Source organism: Heterocephalus glaber, unplaced genomic scaffold (genome assembly GCF_053883595.1).
Source record: "Heterocephalus glaber isolate CG9 unplaced genomic scaffold, H.glaber_assembly_v1.0 deba00001564, whole genome shotgun sequence".
Taxonomy (NCBI): Eukaryota; Metazoa; Chordata; class Mammalia; order Rodentia; family Bathyergidae; genus Heterocephalus; species Heterocephalus glaber.
Window position 1 is genome coordinate 9168844 of NW_028258351.1, and position 14677 is coordinate 9183520.

Sequence of the window (14677 nt, forward strand, 5' to 3'; positions counted from 1 at the left end):
TCCCTACAATGAATGTAATCATTATGTACTACAAACATGTTCTAATGAAACTTTTTTTTTTGGTACCGGGGATCGAACTCGGGTCCTCGTGCTTGCAAGGCAGGTGGCAGAACCACTGAGCTAAATCCCCAGCCCACTAATAAAACTTTTTTAAAAGAAGTTGTTATAGGGAAAAAGAAAAACTGAAAAAGTTGATATAACAAGAAAAATGGAAACATGTAGGAAAATCCAACAGAAGGCACGGTAATATATCAAAGTTAAAAAGCGTACTTCAAATTTAATTAAACTCTAAATGAAATGTTCTCAGATTACAAAAACCAACTTTATAAACTGGACTGCACAATGCCAAGACAAAATAATAAAACAAATACATAATCTCATATAGTTATATATTCCTATTGGTATTCTCACAGATGCTATTCTCTCACTCTCAAAATTCAACTCTGCTTAACTAACAATCTACAGTGAGTATAATGAAATAAAACTAAATAAAATGGAAATAATGTTACAACTCCTGGCAGCTTTTATAAAGTGACAAGGAGAAAGCTAAATAATGAAATCAAGATATAATGTTTAAACCTTATGTCTATTTCTAACATATATCCAGCCAAAAAAGATTCATATATTCTAACTTGAGCACAAATGGTAAAATATAATATACCAGAGTAAAAAAGCAACAATATAGCACTCATTGTATACATCTGTGCTACCGGCTCATAAAATTCAGACTTACTTGGTTAAGTTCTATTTATTGAAAAGTTACTGATCTGAGGATTAAGACACCTACACTCTAAACTCAGTTAATTACATACCATATGATTGAGAACAAGTTGCCTTGCCTCTCTAATTTTATTTTTTCTCATGCAGGGTAGAATAATAATTGCCAAACTCTAAAGAAAGGACAGAAAAACACTGCACAGATGGTAATACATTTTTATGACTATTTACAGCTTTCTTTCATGTAAAAGATTCATACCTAAGACACTAAATGAGCCCACAATGGGAGAAGGGCAGTTATTCCCACAGAAAACATTTGGAGAGGTAAAGTGTCCAAGGCCACACATCAGGATGCACAAACAAAAGTTTTCTTAGTATACAGTTTACTGCCCTCACAAACTTGAGGTAGTAAGAGTTGTTTTTCTCATGCCCAAAGTACTGAGAGAAGTATTCAAGATCAACAATTAAATAGAAAAGGATGATCTGAGATTGTTATTAACCATAATTACCCAAAAGGTCATTATAGGAGTATAAAATTATGATTACAAATAGGTTTAATATAAGCATGAAAATAAGTTCCCAAAAGTCCTATTTACTAAATTAACATCCTGCCTCTTGCACTAAAGGAAAAGTTAAGTTCTCTGAAATTCAACAGAAGGTGCCCAAAGATAAAATAGAAATAAGGGCAGGCAACAGTTTATAGGATACAGTAGCAACCCTCAACCAAAGCAAGAGAGCCACACTAAGGTTTAAAGATAATATGCAATTTCAAAGTTTGCACCTTAAGTTATTGCTACCACAAAGTAATTAGTACCATTTATATGGTTAAAAAAAAAAAGTAACACTTTAAAATGTAATTTTAAGCCGGGCATTGCGACCCATGTCTGTAATTCCAGCACTCTGGAGGTTTGAGGCCATCCTGGGCTACACAGTGAGTTCAAGGCTAGTCTGAACTACACAGTAAGACCCTGTCTCAAAAAATAAAAACAAAACAACAACAAACACACACACATACACGTAATTTTTAAAGTATTCATTATAAGGAAGTGGAATTCCAAATTATCTTGGGGCTGTGCCTCAAGAGAGTTCTTTTGATGATTTAATCAATGACTCAAAAACCACTCTCGGGCCGGGAATTTAGCTCAGTGGTTTCACCGCCTGCTGCAGAAGCACAAGGACCAGAGATCGATCCCCAGTACCAAAAAAAAAAAAAACATAAAAACACTCTCAATTACATTCAAAGAATATAACTACATGTCACAGGCATGTAACATTTGAAGTGCTCAAATATGCAATCTACTTATTACACATACTTTAACAGACATTAGTGAGGGTGTTATATCAGTTATTTTTTATATTCTATAATGTCTAAATTTTCTTCCCCATACCTCTAAGAGTGTTTAGTTTACCAAAGGCTCTTAATAGGGCATAGTATGATTCACAAATTTACGAACTGCTGAAACTTCAAGCAACACACAGTCACTACAATGTAAAACAACTTTTCAAGATCAAAACGCTTTGTTTCATTTTTCTTTTCCCCACCCTCAAAAAAGTATTGTAAAAGATGTTAGATGAAACAACCCAATGCTATTATAAACACAAGTCAATTCCCTGCAAAGAAATAGTGAAAGGTGCCCATATTCTTCAGTATTGATTCTAAGCCTTTTAACAATGTAAACTGACCACAAACCTTCCCTTCCACTTCTATAGAGCGTTCTCATTAAACTTCCTTTTGAAAATGAGCCTTCAGGGCCGGGGATTTAGCTCAGTGGTTCTGCCGCCTACTTTGCAAGCGGAAGGTCCCAAATTTGATTCCCAGTACCAAAAAAAAAAAAAAAAAAAAAAAGGAAAAAGGAAAATGAGCCTTCCTATACCTCCTATTGCTTGTGTTAAACACATGAAAATACACATACAATCCACAAAACTCCAAATGAAAAAGTCTGAGACAGAATAAATGCAAATGCAAAATGTGTTTGTAATACACTGCTTACCATTAAAAGCATGTTGTTAAAATGTAACAATCGGGGCCCAGGATTTAGCTCAGTGGTTTTGTTGCCCGCTGCGCAAGCGCGAGGACCAGAGTTCAATCCCCCGTACCAAAAAAAAAGGCAACAATCTAGTCTATGTAGAACCCCAGAGCACCATATTTGAAGGCCAAAAGAAAAATGCCCCATAACAGTTTGAGTAACTTAAAAGACATAAAGTATGTCTATCACTGCATTATATCACTAAACTTTTAAGGACAAAATTCTCCATAATAAGCATTTTTTTTTCAAAAAGCAGATTCAAGAAAACAATCTTATTTCCTATTGGTCAAAGAATCAAATAAAAAGTGTAAAAACTTGCCATATTTAAAATAAAATGTACCTGGGATTTAGCTCAGTGGCACCACACCTGCCTCACAAGTACAAGGTCCTGAGTTCAATTTCAAGTACCAAAAACAAAAACCTCCTAAAATAGAATGTGACTGGCCCAATACTGGTCCAACTCATATAGCAACTTAATGACATTTTACTATACTTCTCAAATTTGGAGAACTACATTATATGCATAAGTTAGATGATAAAGCAGGAAATGGATTAATTATAGGTAACTAAGTTACAAAAGGATGCTATCAGTACCCTAAGTATTTGTCAACTGATTAAAGTAAGACAAAATATACTGACTAAGGTATATACCAGGGACTATCCAGAGACTAGTCCCTCTCCCTTATTTATGAAAACACAAAAATCAGTAAGCTATAAATAAAATGTATTATTCTTATATTTATATAAGCTTTGGCTTTTCAAAGCGTTCACATTCATTTTCCTAACACATCATTGCAAAAATTTCCTCGTGTACAGACTTACCACTAACAAAACCAAGATTACAAAGGTAGTTAATGAGATCTGAAACCTGATTCAGAAAAGGTATTAGCTCTTTGGGAGGAAATATAAATATGTATAAGTTCCTCCTTTAAGCCCACTTTTTTTTTACCTATTCCTGAAGTATTGCTTAACTTACAAAACCTAGGATATTACAGACACTGAATTAAAATTCAGTTTTTTACATGTGAAACAAAGCCAAAATTACCACTCTTTATCCAGTCTACTCTTCAAGCAAGAGTCATAAGAAAAACATCAGATCAATGATGCACTGTGTAGTCATAACTGCGCTGGGCCCTGGGATGTCTATAAGAACTCAAACAGGGCTTCTTTTCAGAGCATTTACACCCTTTTTGATTAAACAGACAGAGAGAGAGAGAGAGAAAAGAAAAGAAAGCTGTGTTCAACCCATCCTCCTAAAAGGAGAAATTAAGAGATTCAAACAAGTATCCACAAAGACAGAGAAGTAGAAGTAAGCATGGGCTATACAGCAGAGACTAAGCCAACCTGCCTGGGAAAAAGGTAGATCCTGAGAAATACAGTAGTTTGGTAAATTAAGTGGGGCCAGCTCCCAATAGACTACTGCATCACAGAGAAATGCTTTTAAAATATTGAAATTATTGAATAAACTTGAAAGAACCTTAAAGATTTTCCAGTCAACTGTTTTTCAACATATAAGGAAATGTAGGAACTGTCAGACAGCTAATAATGACTGGCCTAAGGACAGAAGCAGTGAATAGAACACCACTCAGGTCCCTATTTAGGAACCCCAGCAGGGACAGGCAAACAGGGTGTGATTTTTTAAAAAAAGCATATCTGAACAGGGTGTAGTGGCGCACACCTGTAATCCCAGCACTCAGGGAAGCTGAATGTAAAAGGACTGCAAGTTCAAGCCCATCCTCAGTGACTAAGCAAGACCTTGTCTCAAAATAAAAAATAAAAAATGCCTGAGGATGTAGCTCAATATGAAGGTCCTGGGTTCAATTCCCAGTACCACCACAGCCACAAAAAAAGCATACTTGTTCAAGGATTGATGAAAACATCAACATATATAAATTCTGGAAATGCACATACATACAAAAAAGTATTATCTCTTGGTAGCTAGAGGAGATTAATTCCTGAGGGTAGCAGAACATCAACAGTGGCATTACAATTGAGCAAAGACCCTGTGATTTCCCAGAAGGAATCACTTTCAAGAAAGCAACAACCCCAAAGAAAAGCAGAGACAGAAGCTAGTTTTAACAATTATAAAGGAAATGGGTGGATAAATAGCAGGTATCTGGCAACAAAAAAGAAGAAAGGCTGGTCCACAGAGAGAAAGCTACAGGACCAAGTAAATGTTTCATTTCCAAGTGAAAGGAAATCTAACTTTGAAGGTGAAAAGAAAGAAGTTCACATAAAGAAAGATTAATTAGATCCTAGATGGTGGGTTATGGGTGCAGAGAACTGAGGACCAGATGGAAGAAAAGATCTGTTCCAAAATAAAGAATAAGCATTATTTCTTATCCACCATAAAATATCCCTTACCATAAAATATTCATTTTCAGCTTACTATAAGGCTTAATAAAAATTGCAAACCAGTACTTAAGGAGGGTAGAGGTGTTTGTTAATTCAAAATAACTTCAAACTTTTACAAATCTATCTGGCCAATTAACAGGTGTTCTGTAACATCAAAGACACTTGCCAATCTTTTTTGCTTTTTGTTTTTTTGAGACAGGGTCTCACTCTGTAGTGCAGGCTGGCCTTGAACTCACTGTGTAGCCCAGGCTAGCCACAAACTCATGGTGATACTCCTGCCTCAGCCTGCCAAGTGCTGAGATTACAGGCGTGTGCACCACCACACCTGGCATTGCTAATCATTTTATACTATGAACTTTACACCACATATTCAAAGGATATTCTGATTAGTATTCAATGTGTAAGAACCACCAATATGTTATTATAAATTTAAAAATTAGACTTTATTCTGTAACATATTATGTAAAAGAATTTCTTTGGCTTTTATACACTATTTCACTTGACTAGGTATGAAAAAGTGTTTTAAATGAACACATTTACAATTACTAATTTGGAGGCAAATTTTTTCAATTTCTTTTTTTCAAAAACTTTAAATATGCCTGGGGATGTAGCTCAGTGGTAGAGCACTTAGCCTGTGAGAGGCCCTAGGGTCAATCTTTAGTACCACAAAGGTAAACAAAAAAAAAAAAATCACAAAAACACTTCATATTTTTACCCTTATTCCCTTACTCTCTTTGAAGGATCAGTGGGACACATAGAGCTAGGTAAAGGAGGCAAAAAGGTTCTACTTTGCTAAGGGATCAGGCTAATAAGTTACACCTTAAAGCTATACACTAACCATTTGTCAGTTTCAGTTTAGAAACAGTATTTGGCATCATAAAAGCAGGTTAAGGAAAGATGGAAAATATAACTGATGCACTCAGCTTTCTAGCTGTCCACTTTTACAACTGCCATTTCCCTAATGAAGGAAGAGATTACTCCTAAAACTGGTAACACTCATCTGACTTAGGCCTTATTGTCTAGATGCAGTATCAGCAAGTTACAAGAATTCTATTTTACCCCCTTAGAAACAAGAATTTGAGCTCCAAATGTCAAGATGAACAAAAATAAATAATATGTTTAAAAGTCAAAATGGAACACTACCAGTTCTTTTAAGTGAGTCTACTGCACCAACTGTAACAAGCTGCTAAGCGATTATTTCTGTAACCAATAGTGTGGCTAGTAATGCACTCTGCTTCCATTACAACAAATACTAGAGGACAACCAAAACATCAATTTAGTCATAACACGAGTTGCCATCTTTAGATATCTACAAGATCCCTGGGGACTGAAGTGGTTCAGCATACATGTCTCGGCAGTAATAAAAAGAAGCTTGAATCCCCTTAGATACAGTGGGACAAGTACAGACAATATGTGAAAAATTCAAAACTTTCAGGAATAGTTGAAATAATTAAGATTCTTACACAAATTTCTCAGTACATGCAGTGATTTTTCTCCCCTCAATAAAAGTATAAACTCTTTTAACTATACTTAATGAACTATCAAAATAAATATATGGGAAGAGCCAAGGATTTAGCTCAGTGGCGCCACGCCTGCCTCACAAGCACGAGGTCCTGAGTTCGATCTCTGGTAACAAAAAAATAATAAATCAAAATAAATATATGGGATACTTGCAGAAAGTACTCTCCAATTGTCCAGCATTCAATACTTTACATAATGAGGCCTTATTATTAGGTCCACTATGTCATGTAACCTCTCTGTGCCTCAGAGTTCTAACTAAAAACAGACATCTCCAATTTAAGATGAACTCGAAATTGAATTAAACATTACTTCTATAATAAATGAGTATATAAGAGTACCTTATATTAAACACTGAAAAGTCTGCATTTCTGCATCTCAAAGTCAGCGGGCTTTTAGCATGTAAGAGAAAAATGTGAATAATTTGTCTTATATGACTTTCTCTTAATTATAACATAAGGAATATTTAAAAAAAAATGGTGTTCTAAAATCGTCCGTCCTTAACTTTTAACAGATGGTGATGAGTTTGAGTCCATAATATACAAAGCAAACACAAAGCCTAAGGTCTTTTAACCTTGGGACTCTTCACTTTTCCTGTTACTACTGGACATACAAACAAAATCATTCCCCTTTTAGAATTCAGAACACTATCTTTTTCTTATATGATAAATAAGCCTAGAGATCAACAGGTACAAAGTTAAGATGTTTTTAAACTGGCATTTTTTTTAATTTTTAAAAATTGGGAACTATTATGATGTGAACCCTTCAAATTGCTGCGTTTAGATTATGCTGTTCACCAAGTTCAGCTTTGGGGTTCTTCTGTGTACCTTTTAAATCCTTTTTAAAAATTATACAGAGAAGGTCTTTTCTATCAAGTTTTAAATCGAATGCTCTATCAATATTGTAACCTATTTTACACAGTAACACTTTAAGCAGATGGGTTAGTAGTAGTACAGCTAGTTTAGACGCCTTTTGGTCTGAAAGCAGGATGAATGAAATAGGTCTCTTGACAGCTTTGTAATTCTATCTTATCTGTGTAGCTTCTTCTCATCTTCATCTGCCTATTCCCAAATATCTTTCAGGTAGGTCAGAGAGGCTATGAGTCCTGAAATAAAATGTTCATGAATCAAAAACAAAGAGGAGTCCTTCCCCCTACCTTTCTGACCCCATAATCAGTTTTATAATATAAACAAAATAGACTGACTCAATCTTCAACAATTCCCTAATCACAGGAAACCTGCCATAAGAACCACAGCTGCAAAATGCAACCTTTTAAAAAACCAACCCCAGGGCGGAGATTTAGCTCAATAGCGCTGCAAAAGGTCCTCAGTTCGATCCCTGGTACCGGAAATAAATAAATAAGTAAAAATAAATAAAAAACCAACCCCATCTACCTACAGCAGCACAAAATTAAGCTAATTCTCACTGATGAAAGGCTGTGTGCATTCACTCTGACTAGCCCTAGCATTTAGTGAATGAAACTCAGGGGATTAAAAAGTCACCTCCCTAAGCTATGAAACTTTTTCCCCCCATCCCAAATATTCTCAATGAAAGTTCTCTTGTCAACCTAGAGGCGAGAGTTAAAAACAACAACAAACACTAGCAGAATTACTGGCTCTAGGACCACATCCCAGATGTCTCTGCACTACACTGACAGTAGCTCAGATGTAGCTTCCCACTTTCTCTTCATCCTTCTCCCCTTACTCCCCGATATTCTCACTCAAGAAAGCCATATTCACGTCCTCTGAGCGCTGGCGGGGAGGGGGGGGATTGCAATTATAAAGGAAGGAAAAGGTGGGAAATATTTCAGAACCACGACTTCCACTGCAAACGGCTTTGTAAAAGGCAGTCTTGTATCATAGAGATTTGGGGGGATGCCTGAGAGGGGCAAAAAAAAAAAAAAGATGTACAGTGTTCACGCACCTGGAGCTCTCGGGGGCAAGCTGAGACCGTGGAGCAAAAAGTAAGAAAACCTGGGCTTTCCCAGCTTTCTTCTACTCTCCCCCTTCCAAGAGAGGAAACTAAAGAAACTGGGGGAGGGGCGGGATATTATCGTCCTCCAGCTGGGGGTACACAAGACAGGCCTTAGGGTTCCTACAGTTATTCAGCCCCAAATAGGAGAGTCGCGGAGGGAAGAAGAAGGGGGAAACCCTCAATATTAACCACCTCCGTTCAAAAAGAAAAAAAGTAAGGGGGAATGATTAAATCCAGATGGAGCGTCCCTGAAAGCGCCCCCAGGTCACTCATACCCATTAGCAAGCGGAAGGGCTGTGATAAAGGGAATGAAGGGTTGGTCAGGGAAAAGGCCCCACCCCCCACCCCCACCCCCCCGTTTAGGAGGAAAGAGGAGCCCCAGCGCCCGGCCGTCCCCTCCTTCCCCGCGCCTCCCCTCCACGGCCACCCCCACCGATCCCCCCTTTGCTTCCCTCCCTTCGCTCCAGAGACCGCGGCAGCCGCGGGAGAGACGCCGCTCCTTCCTCCCCTCACCCACTCCGTCCCCACCCCCACCCGCTCCCACCTCCCGCCGGCCGCGGGCCCGTTACCTGCTCGTCGAAGCGGCTGACCACGGCCTGGACCCATTCCACCGGCCTGTGCGCGGCCATGTCCTCCCCGCGGCCGGGGGGCGGCGGAGGGACCGGTCGGCGGGCGCCCAGGGCCGGGAAGAGGGCGGGGAGCGGGGGCTGAGGTGAGGGAAGGGGCGAGCGGAGGCTCTGAGGAGTGCAGGCTCCGAACGTTCCCACGGGGGTGGGGATGGGGGACGCCAAGCCGGGTGGGGTAGGGGGGAAGGGGGCGTTGGCGAGGAGGCCGGGGGAAAGGGGACGGGGGAGGGGGACCCGGGGAGGGGAGGGGACCTCTTGGTCGCTCTCCCCACTAATGCCGTCTCCCCTCAGCCATCACAGTCCGAGACGCCGCCATGACACCCCACCGGAAGTGGGATCCTTTCCACGGCCCGGGGAGAGGGAGAGCGAGCGAGCTAGAGATTTGAGAACGCAGCTGGGAAAGGGGAGGGGGAAGCGAGAGGGAAGGGGCCTGCCGCGCATGCGCCCGCGCCGGCCGGTTTCATTAATGAAAAAAGCGCGTCCTCCTGGGGGTGACGTCACCTAACTGCTTAGGGCTCCGAGGCGCGCGTCCCTCAACGCCGCGGGGCTCTTCTAGACCGGGGCCGGGCTCAGACGACGGGAGTCCTAGCAGAGCCCGAAGCTTCTGCTTCCATTCCCACCGCCGCCTCGGGCTGCCCCTCCCCCGCCAGCGTCCGGTTTTGGATTGCTCCCGGGTAGGAAGTCGGTGTCCTGGGGCTAGCTTTCCTCCCAGTGCACGGATCGCGGCCGCCGGTCTCTTTTGGCGGACAGTGTTTTGCTCCTTTGCCTTAACTCTCACAGAACAATAAGGTACACAGCTCAGGTTTCCAGGTGATTGGAGCTTCTATAGAGTGATTGAGAAACAGGAAAAAGGAAGGCCAAGAGAGATTCTGTGATTTTTTTTTTTTTTGAGGTCGCTTAAATTCCAAAGTTAGACCCAATGGTAATCAAGTACTCCCAGCCCGAACTTTCAGTCTTAAACTGATAGGCTCCCAAGTTAATGAAACTTGCAGGAAGAGTTAAGTTTTATAACAGTCCTCAAAAAGCCTATAAGGGCCCCCATACTAATTCAACACACATAATCTCAACTGTGCAACAAGCCTTTCCGAGGATAAGTACTATTTATCTCACCTGACTGTTGAATAGGTCGCAGAAGGTTCTGTGACTGGCCCGAGGTCACAGAGTTGATAGGTGTTGGGTCAGGATACAAACCCAGGCGGTTTGACCCCCCCCAAGATAATACAGACTGGTTTTCAGGAAGCAGGGCCTTCCCCCTGACTAACACCAGAGTTGAAAGGACTTCGTTTGGAATTGGCTGTGAAGTTTTCCAGATGAGGATTATATTCAAAACACAGGATGGTCTATCTATATCTGACACTGGACTTTGGAATGACCTATTTTTAGATTTATTTTTCTCATACATTTTACTTAAGCTAATGTTAAATGTGTTTACATAGTCTGAGTATACAGTACAGTAATCAACCGGTTAGGCCACACAGAAAGATCCCAACTGGGTGATAAGGTGAAGCAAACCAGTTTTCATTTTACCACAGAAAATCCACAAAACCAACGTACAGAGAGAGAGATATCTGTAAGAGAAGTTTCCAGTCTGTGTAAGTTGGTGATTGTACAAAATATATATTAATATTTCACTCCACTAGAACAAAAGGAGAGAATTTGGATATTTCCTTGGTCCCTTCTAAAAGGATGCAGCATGGATACTGCAGTTTCTTTTGGATGATGTCATAAATGATGACAAGCTAAAAAGAAATAGATGAATATTACAAATGTCCCTCTATGCTTTCCCCAACTAGGACTCCTGAAAAAGCTCTCACTCATATTCCCAGATAGTATCCCAATGTCTCTACTTTACTGCTAAACTTCCAGACCCTCCGCTTTCCTTTTCTTTTCTCATACTGCCTCTAAAGCTCTCTTAATTATTTCCTTGTTGCCCTGGCTTTTTTCCTCTCTGCTCCCCTCTTGTACTAGATGCAATTGGATTTCCTGGCTCCCTTGCCTTCATTTGGCATTCCATTGCTGAGCTCTGCTGTGCCTTTTTCCTCTCCTTGTTTTATTTTTATTTTTTCCACAATTCCTCATTCCTCGCTAACTCCAGGATAAGACACCCAAACCTTAAGTTGACCCTGTGCTCTCCTTCTAGTACTTGGGTTTCTGCCAGTAGGTCATTAATCCAACCTAATCTGTACCTGCTGTCCTGCCCTCCCCCCTTACACCATACCAAGCCCCTCATTACAGTTGGAGATCTCACCTTCACCCCACCTTCCTCTCCAATAAAATGATTCAATCCTGTTGAGCCAATATTAAGCATCCAAGCACCTGTTACAGACCATACACTCTTAGGCAGTGCCTAGGGTACAGTGGGAATTCTAAACCAAAATGCCAAAGAAGGTAAACTAAGGAGCACCTGCCCCCACCACATTTAAATGGTCAGCTGTCAGTCAGCTCCAGTCAGTTATTCCCATGCAAAAATGTTGACCCAGTGTTGCTAGATCTTCTAGTTACTTGAGAGAAGCTAGAGTTCGGAACTTATGTATGAAATCTTCCAAATTTTACATACTGGCAGCCAATTCACATATTTAAAACAATGTTGTTCAGCCAAACAAAATACATCTATTGTCTGAATTTAGTCCATGGAAACCAGTTTGACTAGCTGTAATGTAGTGGCAAGGCAAGAGCTCCTTCTGAGCAGATAAATTAAGTTTGTACCCTAACTTCTCCCGTTCACTACCCAACAGGAGTATTAGGGACTTAAAATGTTAGGTGTAGATTTAAAAGCCTCTCTGTCTGTCATTCTTCTCTTTTTGGACAGGCAAAAATGTCTGCCAATTATTTTTCAGTGGAGGCATTCCTTCCCTTCTACCCATCACACACCATCTCCACCCCAATGTACCAGAGAGCGTGTGGTTCTTCAGGAGAAGGTGCTCATTTCCTCAGCTGCTGAGAGTGTTCATGCCTGGCAGCTCTCAGCTGAGTTCCTCTCTAGGAATTGCCCTCAGCTAAAGAGTGCCGCCTCACACCAGATCATACCACTCCCCATGGGAAGCTGTACAACTCGTAGATGTAGGCTCAGGTGAGACCCTCTGAATAGCTCTCCTGGCTCCAGTCTACCTTCAGGGATTAGCCCCCAAGGAATGGATCAGCTGAGGTTCTTGCTGCTGACTACCTTTAGTTCAACTTCTCTTTCTCCTCAACCCTACTCTTTTCATCCCTGCATAGTGTTGACACAAAAGCTATTAGGTCCCATGCAAAGGAGCCCACCAGTGAAGTGAATCAAGCCCTGGCCAGGTGGCAAAAAGGCCCCTAGGTGAAGATCTTATAGGCCCTGGCTATGCTGTAGCAGTACAGAGTTGTGTGGTAGGTGCAGTGCAGAAGGTGTTTAGAGACTATAAGGAAAAGCCTGGGCCTGGTGGCGCACTCAGGAGGGTGAGGCAGGAGGATCACTGTGATTTCAAGGCCAGCCTAGGCTACATAAAATTCAAGGCCAGCCTGAAGTACATAGACCCTGTCTCAAAAAAAAAAAAATGAAAGAAAATAAATTTAGGGGAAATGGTAATTTTAAAAAATATATAATTGCATAGCTATTGATGGAGTTAATCTTGAAGAAAGATAATGAAAGATTAAAAGTGATTAATCATCAATCAAAGACTAAGGATGAAAACCAGAGGGCCTCCTTAGCAGTGTGTGGGGAGGATCAGGAAAAGCAGAAAAAGCTACCAGTCTGGCCCAGTGTTTTGTTATAAGAGAAGTAGAACTACAAAAAGACTTTAAGCCCTAGCAACTCTGCTACGCCAAGGTCAGGACCATGGTTGAGGAGAAGGAGGACCCTGACTTTTTTTGGTGGTGGTAGTGGGGATTTAACCCAGCGCCTTCCTACTGAGCTATTGAGTCATATGTATACATGTATGAAGAAGTCAGGAGAGGGTGTTTTGGGGCCCCCTAGATTACTTTGGGGAGAAAGAGAAGAGAGGTATACAAAGCTGAGATGGGGGGGTGATTTTTTTTGTGTAGTACTGGGGATCAATTCAAGGGGTACTCTACCACTGAGCTACATTCACAGCACCCCCCTTATTGTTTTATTTTGAGACAAGGTCTATAAGTTGGTCAGGCAGGTCTCAAACTTGTAATCTTCCTACCCCAACCTCTCCCTAGGCATTGGGATTACAGGCCTTCATCACTACACCTGGCTGAGTTTATTGATACAAGTACTACAGTCTTTGTATCCTGGCAAGGACCCCAGAAGATAGGATGGCTCTAGGAAGCTGAGAGGAAGAGATGGCCCGCAATAGGCAAAATAAGCCAAAGCTGTCTGGCAAACAATGGAAGAGAGTAAAACCTCAGAAGTGGGATGGTACAGTGGATATACTGTACTGTGTACATCCTACCAGCTGACTATCGTCTGCCATTTATCACAAGCAATTAGAATGTGCTAGTGAGAGGGACACAAGCAGCAGAGAATCTTAGTGGTGTTTCTCTTCTGCAGACTAGGACTGGTGGTAGATGACGCTATTGAGCCAGGCTCCTCCTTTCAGATAGCAATGGGCCTGATAGGATGCTGGAGAAATAGAGACCAAGTGGTAGTGCTTAACCATAAGAAGCAGAATTAATTGCCATTGTTCTGAATGGTAAGATTAGAGTAGCAACCAAAAAGTCCTGACCCACCTAGAGCTATGGAGATTTGTAGACCAGAAGAGAATTCAGGCCTAACTGGCCTCCTGTGTGAGCACAAAGGAGAAAGGCTGCACTCAGGGGTGACTGCATACTGCAGGTTCTAAGGAAAAGTTGATACTTGAGGTTAAGTTGTTTACCAGAGTATGTTCTAATGGATATTGAAAAGCAGATGAAATCTTGGGTTACTTTGATTGTTCGGGTAAATAAAGGAAAGATGAGCCAGAAGCTGGGGGCTGCCTACCTGTTAAACTGACTCAGTGTCTCTTTGTCATTCACCCTAGTTTGACCCTAGGCCAGGGAGAACAAAATAGCCAGTCTAGGTCCCCAAACACGGCTAGCTAGGTGGGTGGGCTACAGGTGGCACCCCAATGTAAGGCTCAGGACCCAGGCAGGCAACAGAGATTGTTCATAGAAGAAACATAGATGGGCAGCCAACAAGGATGCAATGTGTACTTTAAAACCTAAGAGTGACTGCCTGCCTCGCAAGCCCAAGGTCCCGTGTTCGATCCCCAGTATCAAAAAAAAAAACACCTAAGAGTGAAAGTCAGGCCTGGGAGGGTATGCCTGTAATCCCAGTACTTGGGAGGCTGAGGCAGGAAGATCACCACAAGTTTGAGCCCAGCCTAGGTAATTTAGCACAATCCTATAATAATAATAATAATAATAATAATAATAATAATAATAATAATAGGCTGGGGATTTAGCTTTCCTCTGGATTCATTCCCCAGTGCCAAAAACAAACAAAAACCAAAGGGTGGATAAGGAAGAGCCTGAGAGAAGCAGCCTCAGTGA

At 41.1% G+C, this 14677-nt stretch overlaps 1 protein-coding gene and 1 pseudogene across 10 annotated transcripts in view; both read right to left on the minus strand.

The window, feature by feature from the left end:
• LOC147823819 (histone H2B type 1-F/J/L-like) overlaps window positions 1-8917 on the minus strand; it is a 32257-nt pseudogene extending 23340 nt beyond the window's left edge. The window contains exon 1 of the transcript XR_015443280.1: window positions 1-8917. This exon is cut by the window's left edge and continues 23340 nt beyond it. The product of XR_015443280.1 is annotated as a histone H2B type 1-F/J/L-like (transcript).
• The window catches only part of Nf1 (neurofibromin 1), a 285217-nt gene extending 275472 nt beyond the window's left edge, over window positions 1-9745 (minus strand). For 4 of the 9 annotated variants that reach the window (XM_087191929.1, XM_087191933.1, XM_087191930.1 and 1 more), the window contains exon 1: window positions 9161-9595. In XM_087191929.1, coding sequence (XP_087048055.1) covers window positions 9161-9220 — 60 coding nt within the window. In that variant the 5' untranslated portion in view covers window positions 9221-9595. Of the gene's footprint in view, window positions 1-9160; window positions 9629-9723 lie in introns of those variants that run through there. The other 5 variants (XM_021248918.2, XM_021248916.2, XM_087191932.1 and 2 more) reach the window with 4 other exon arrangements.
• Between the last annotated feature and the right edge of the window lie 4932 nt (window positions 9746-14677).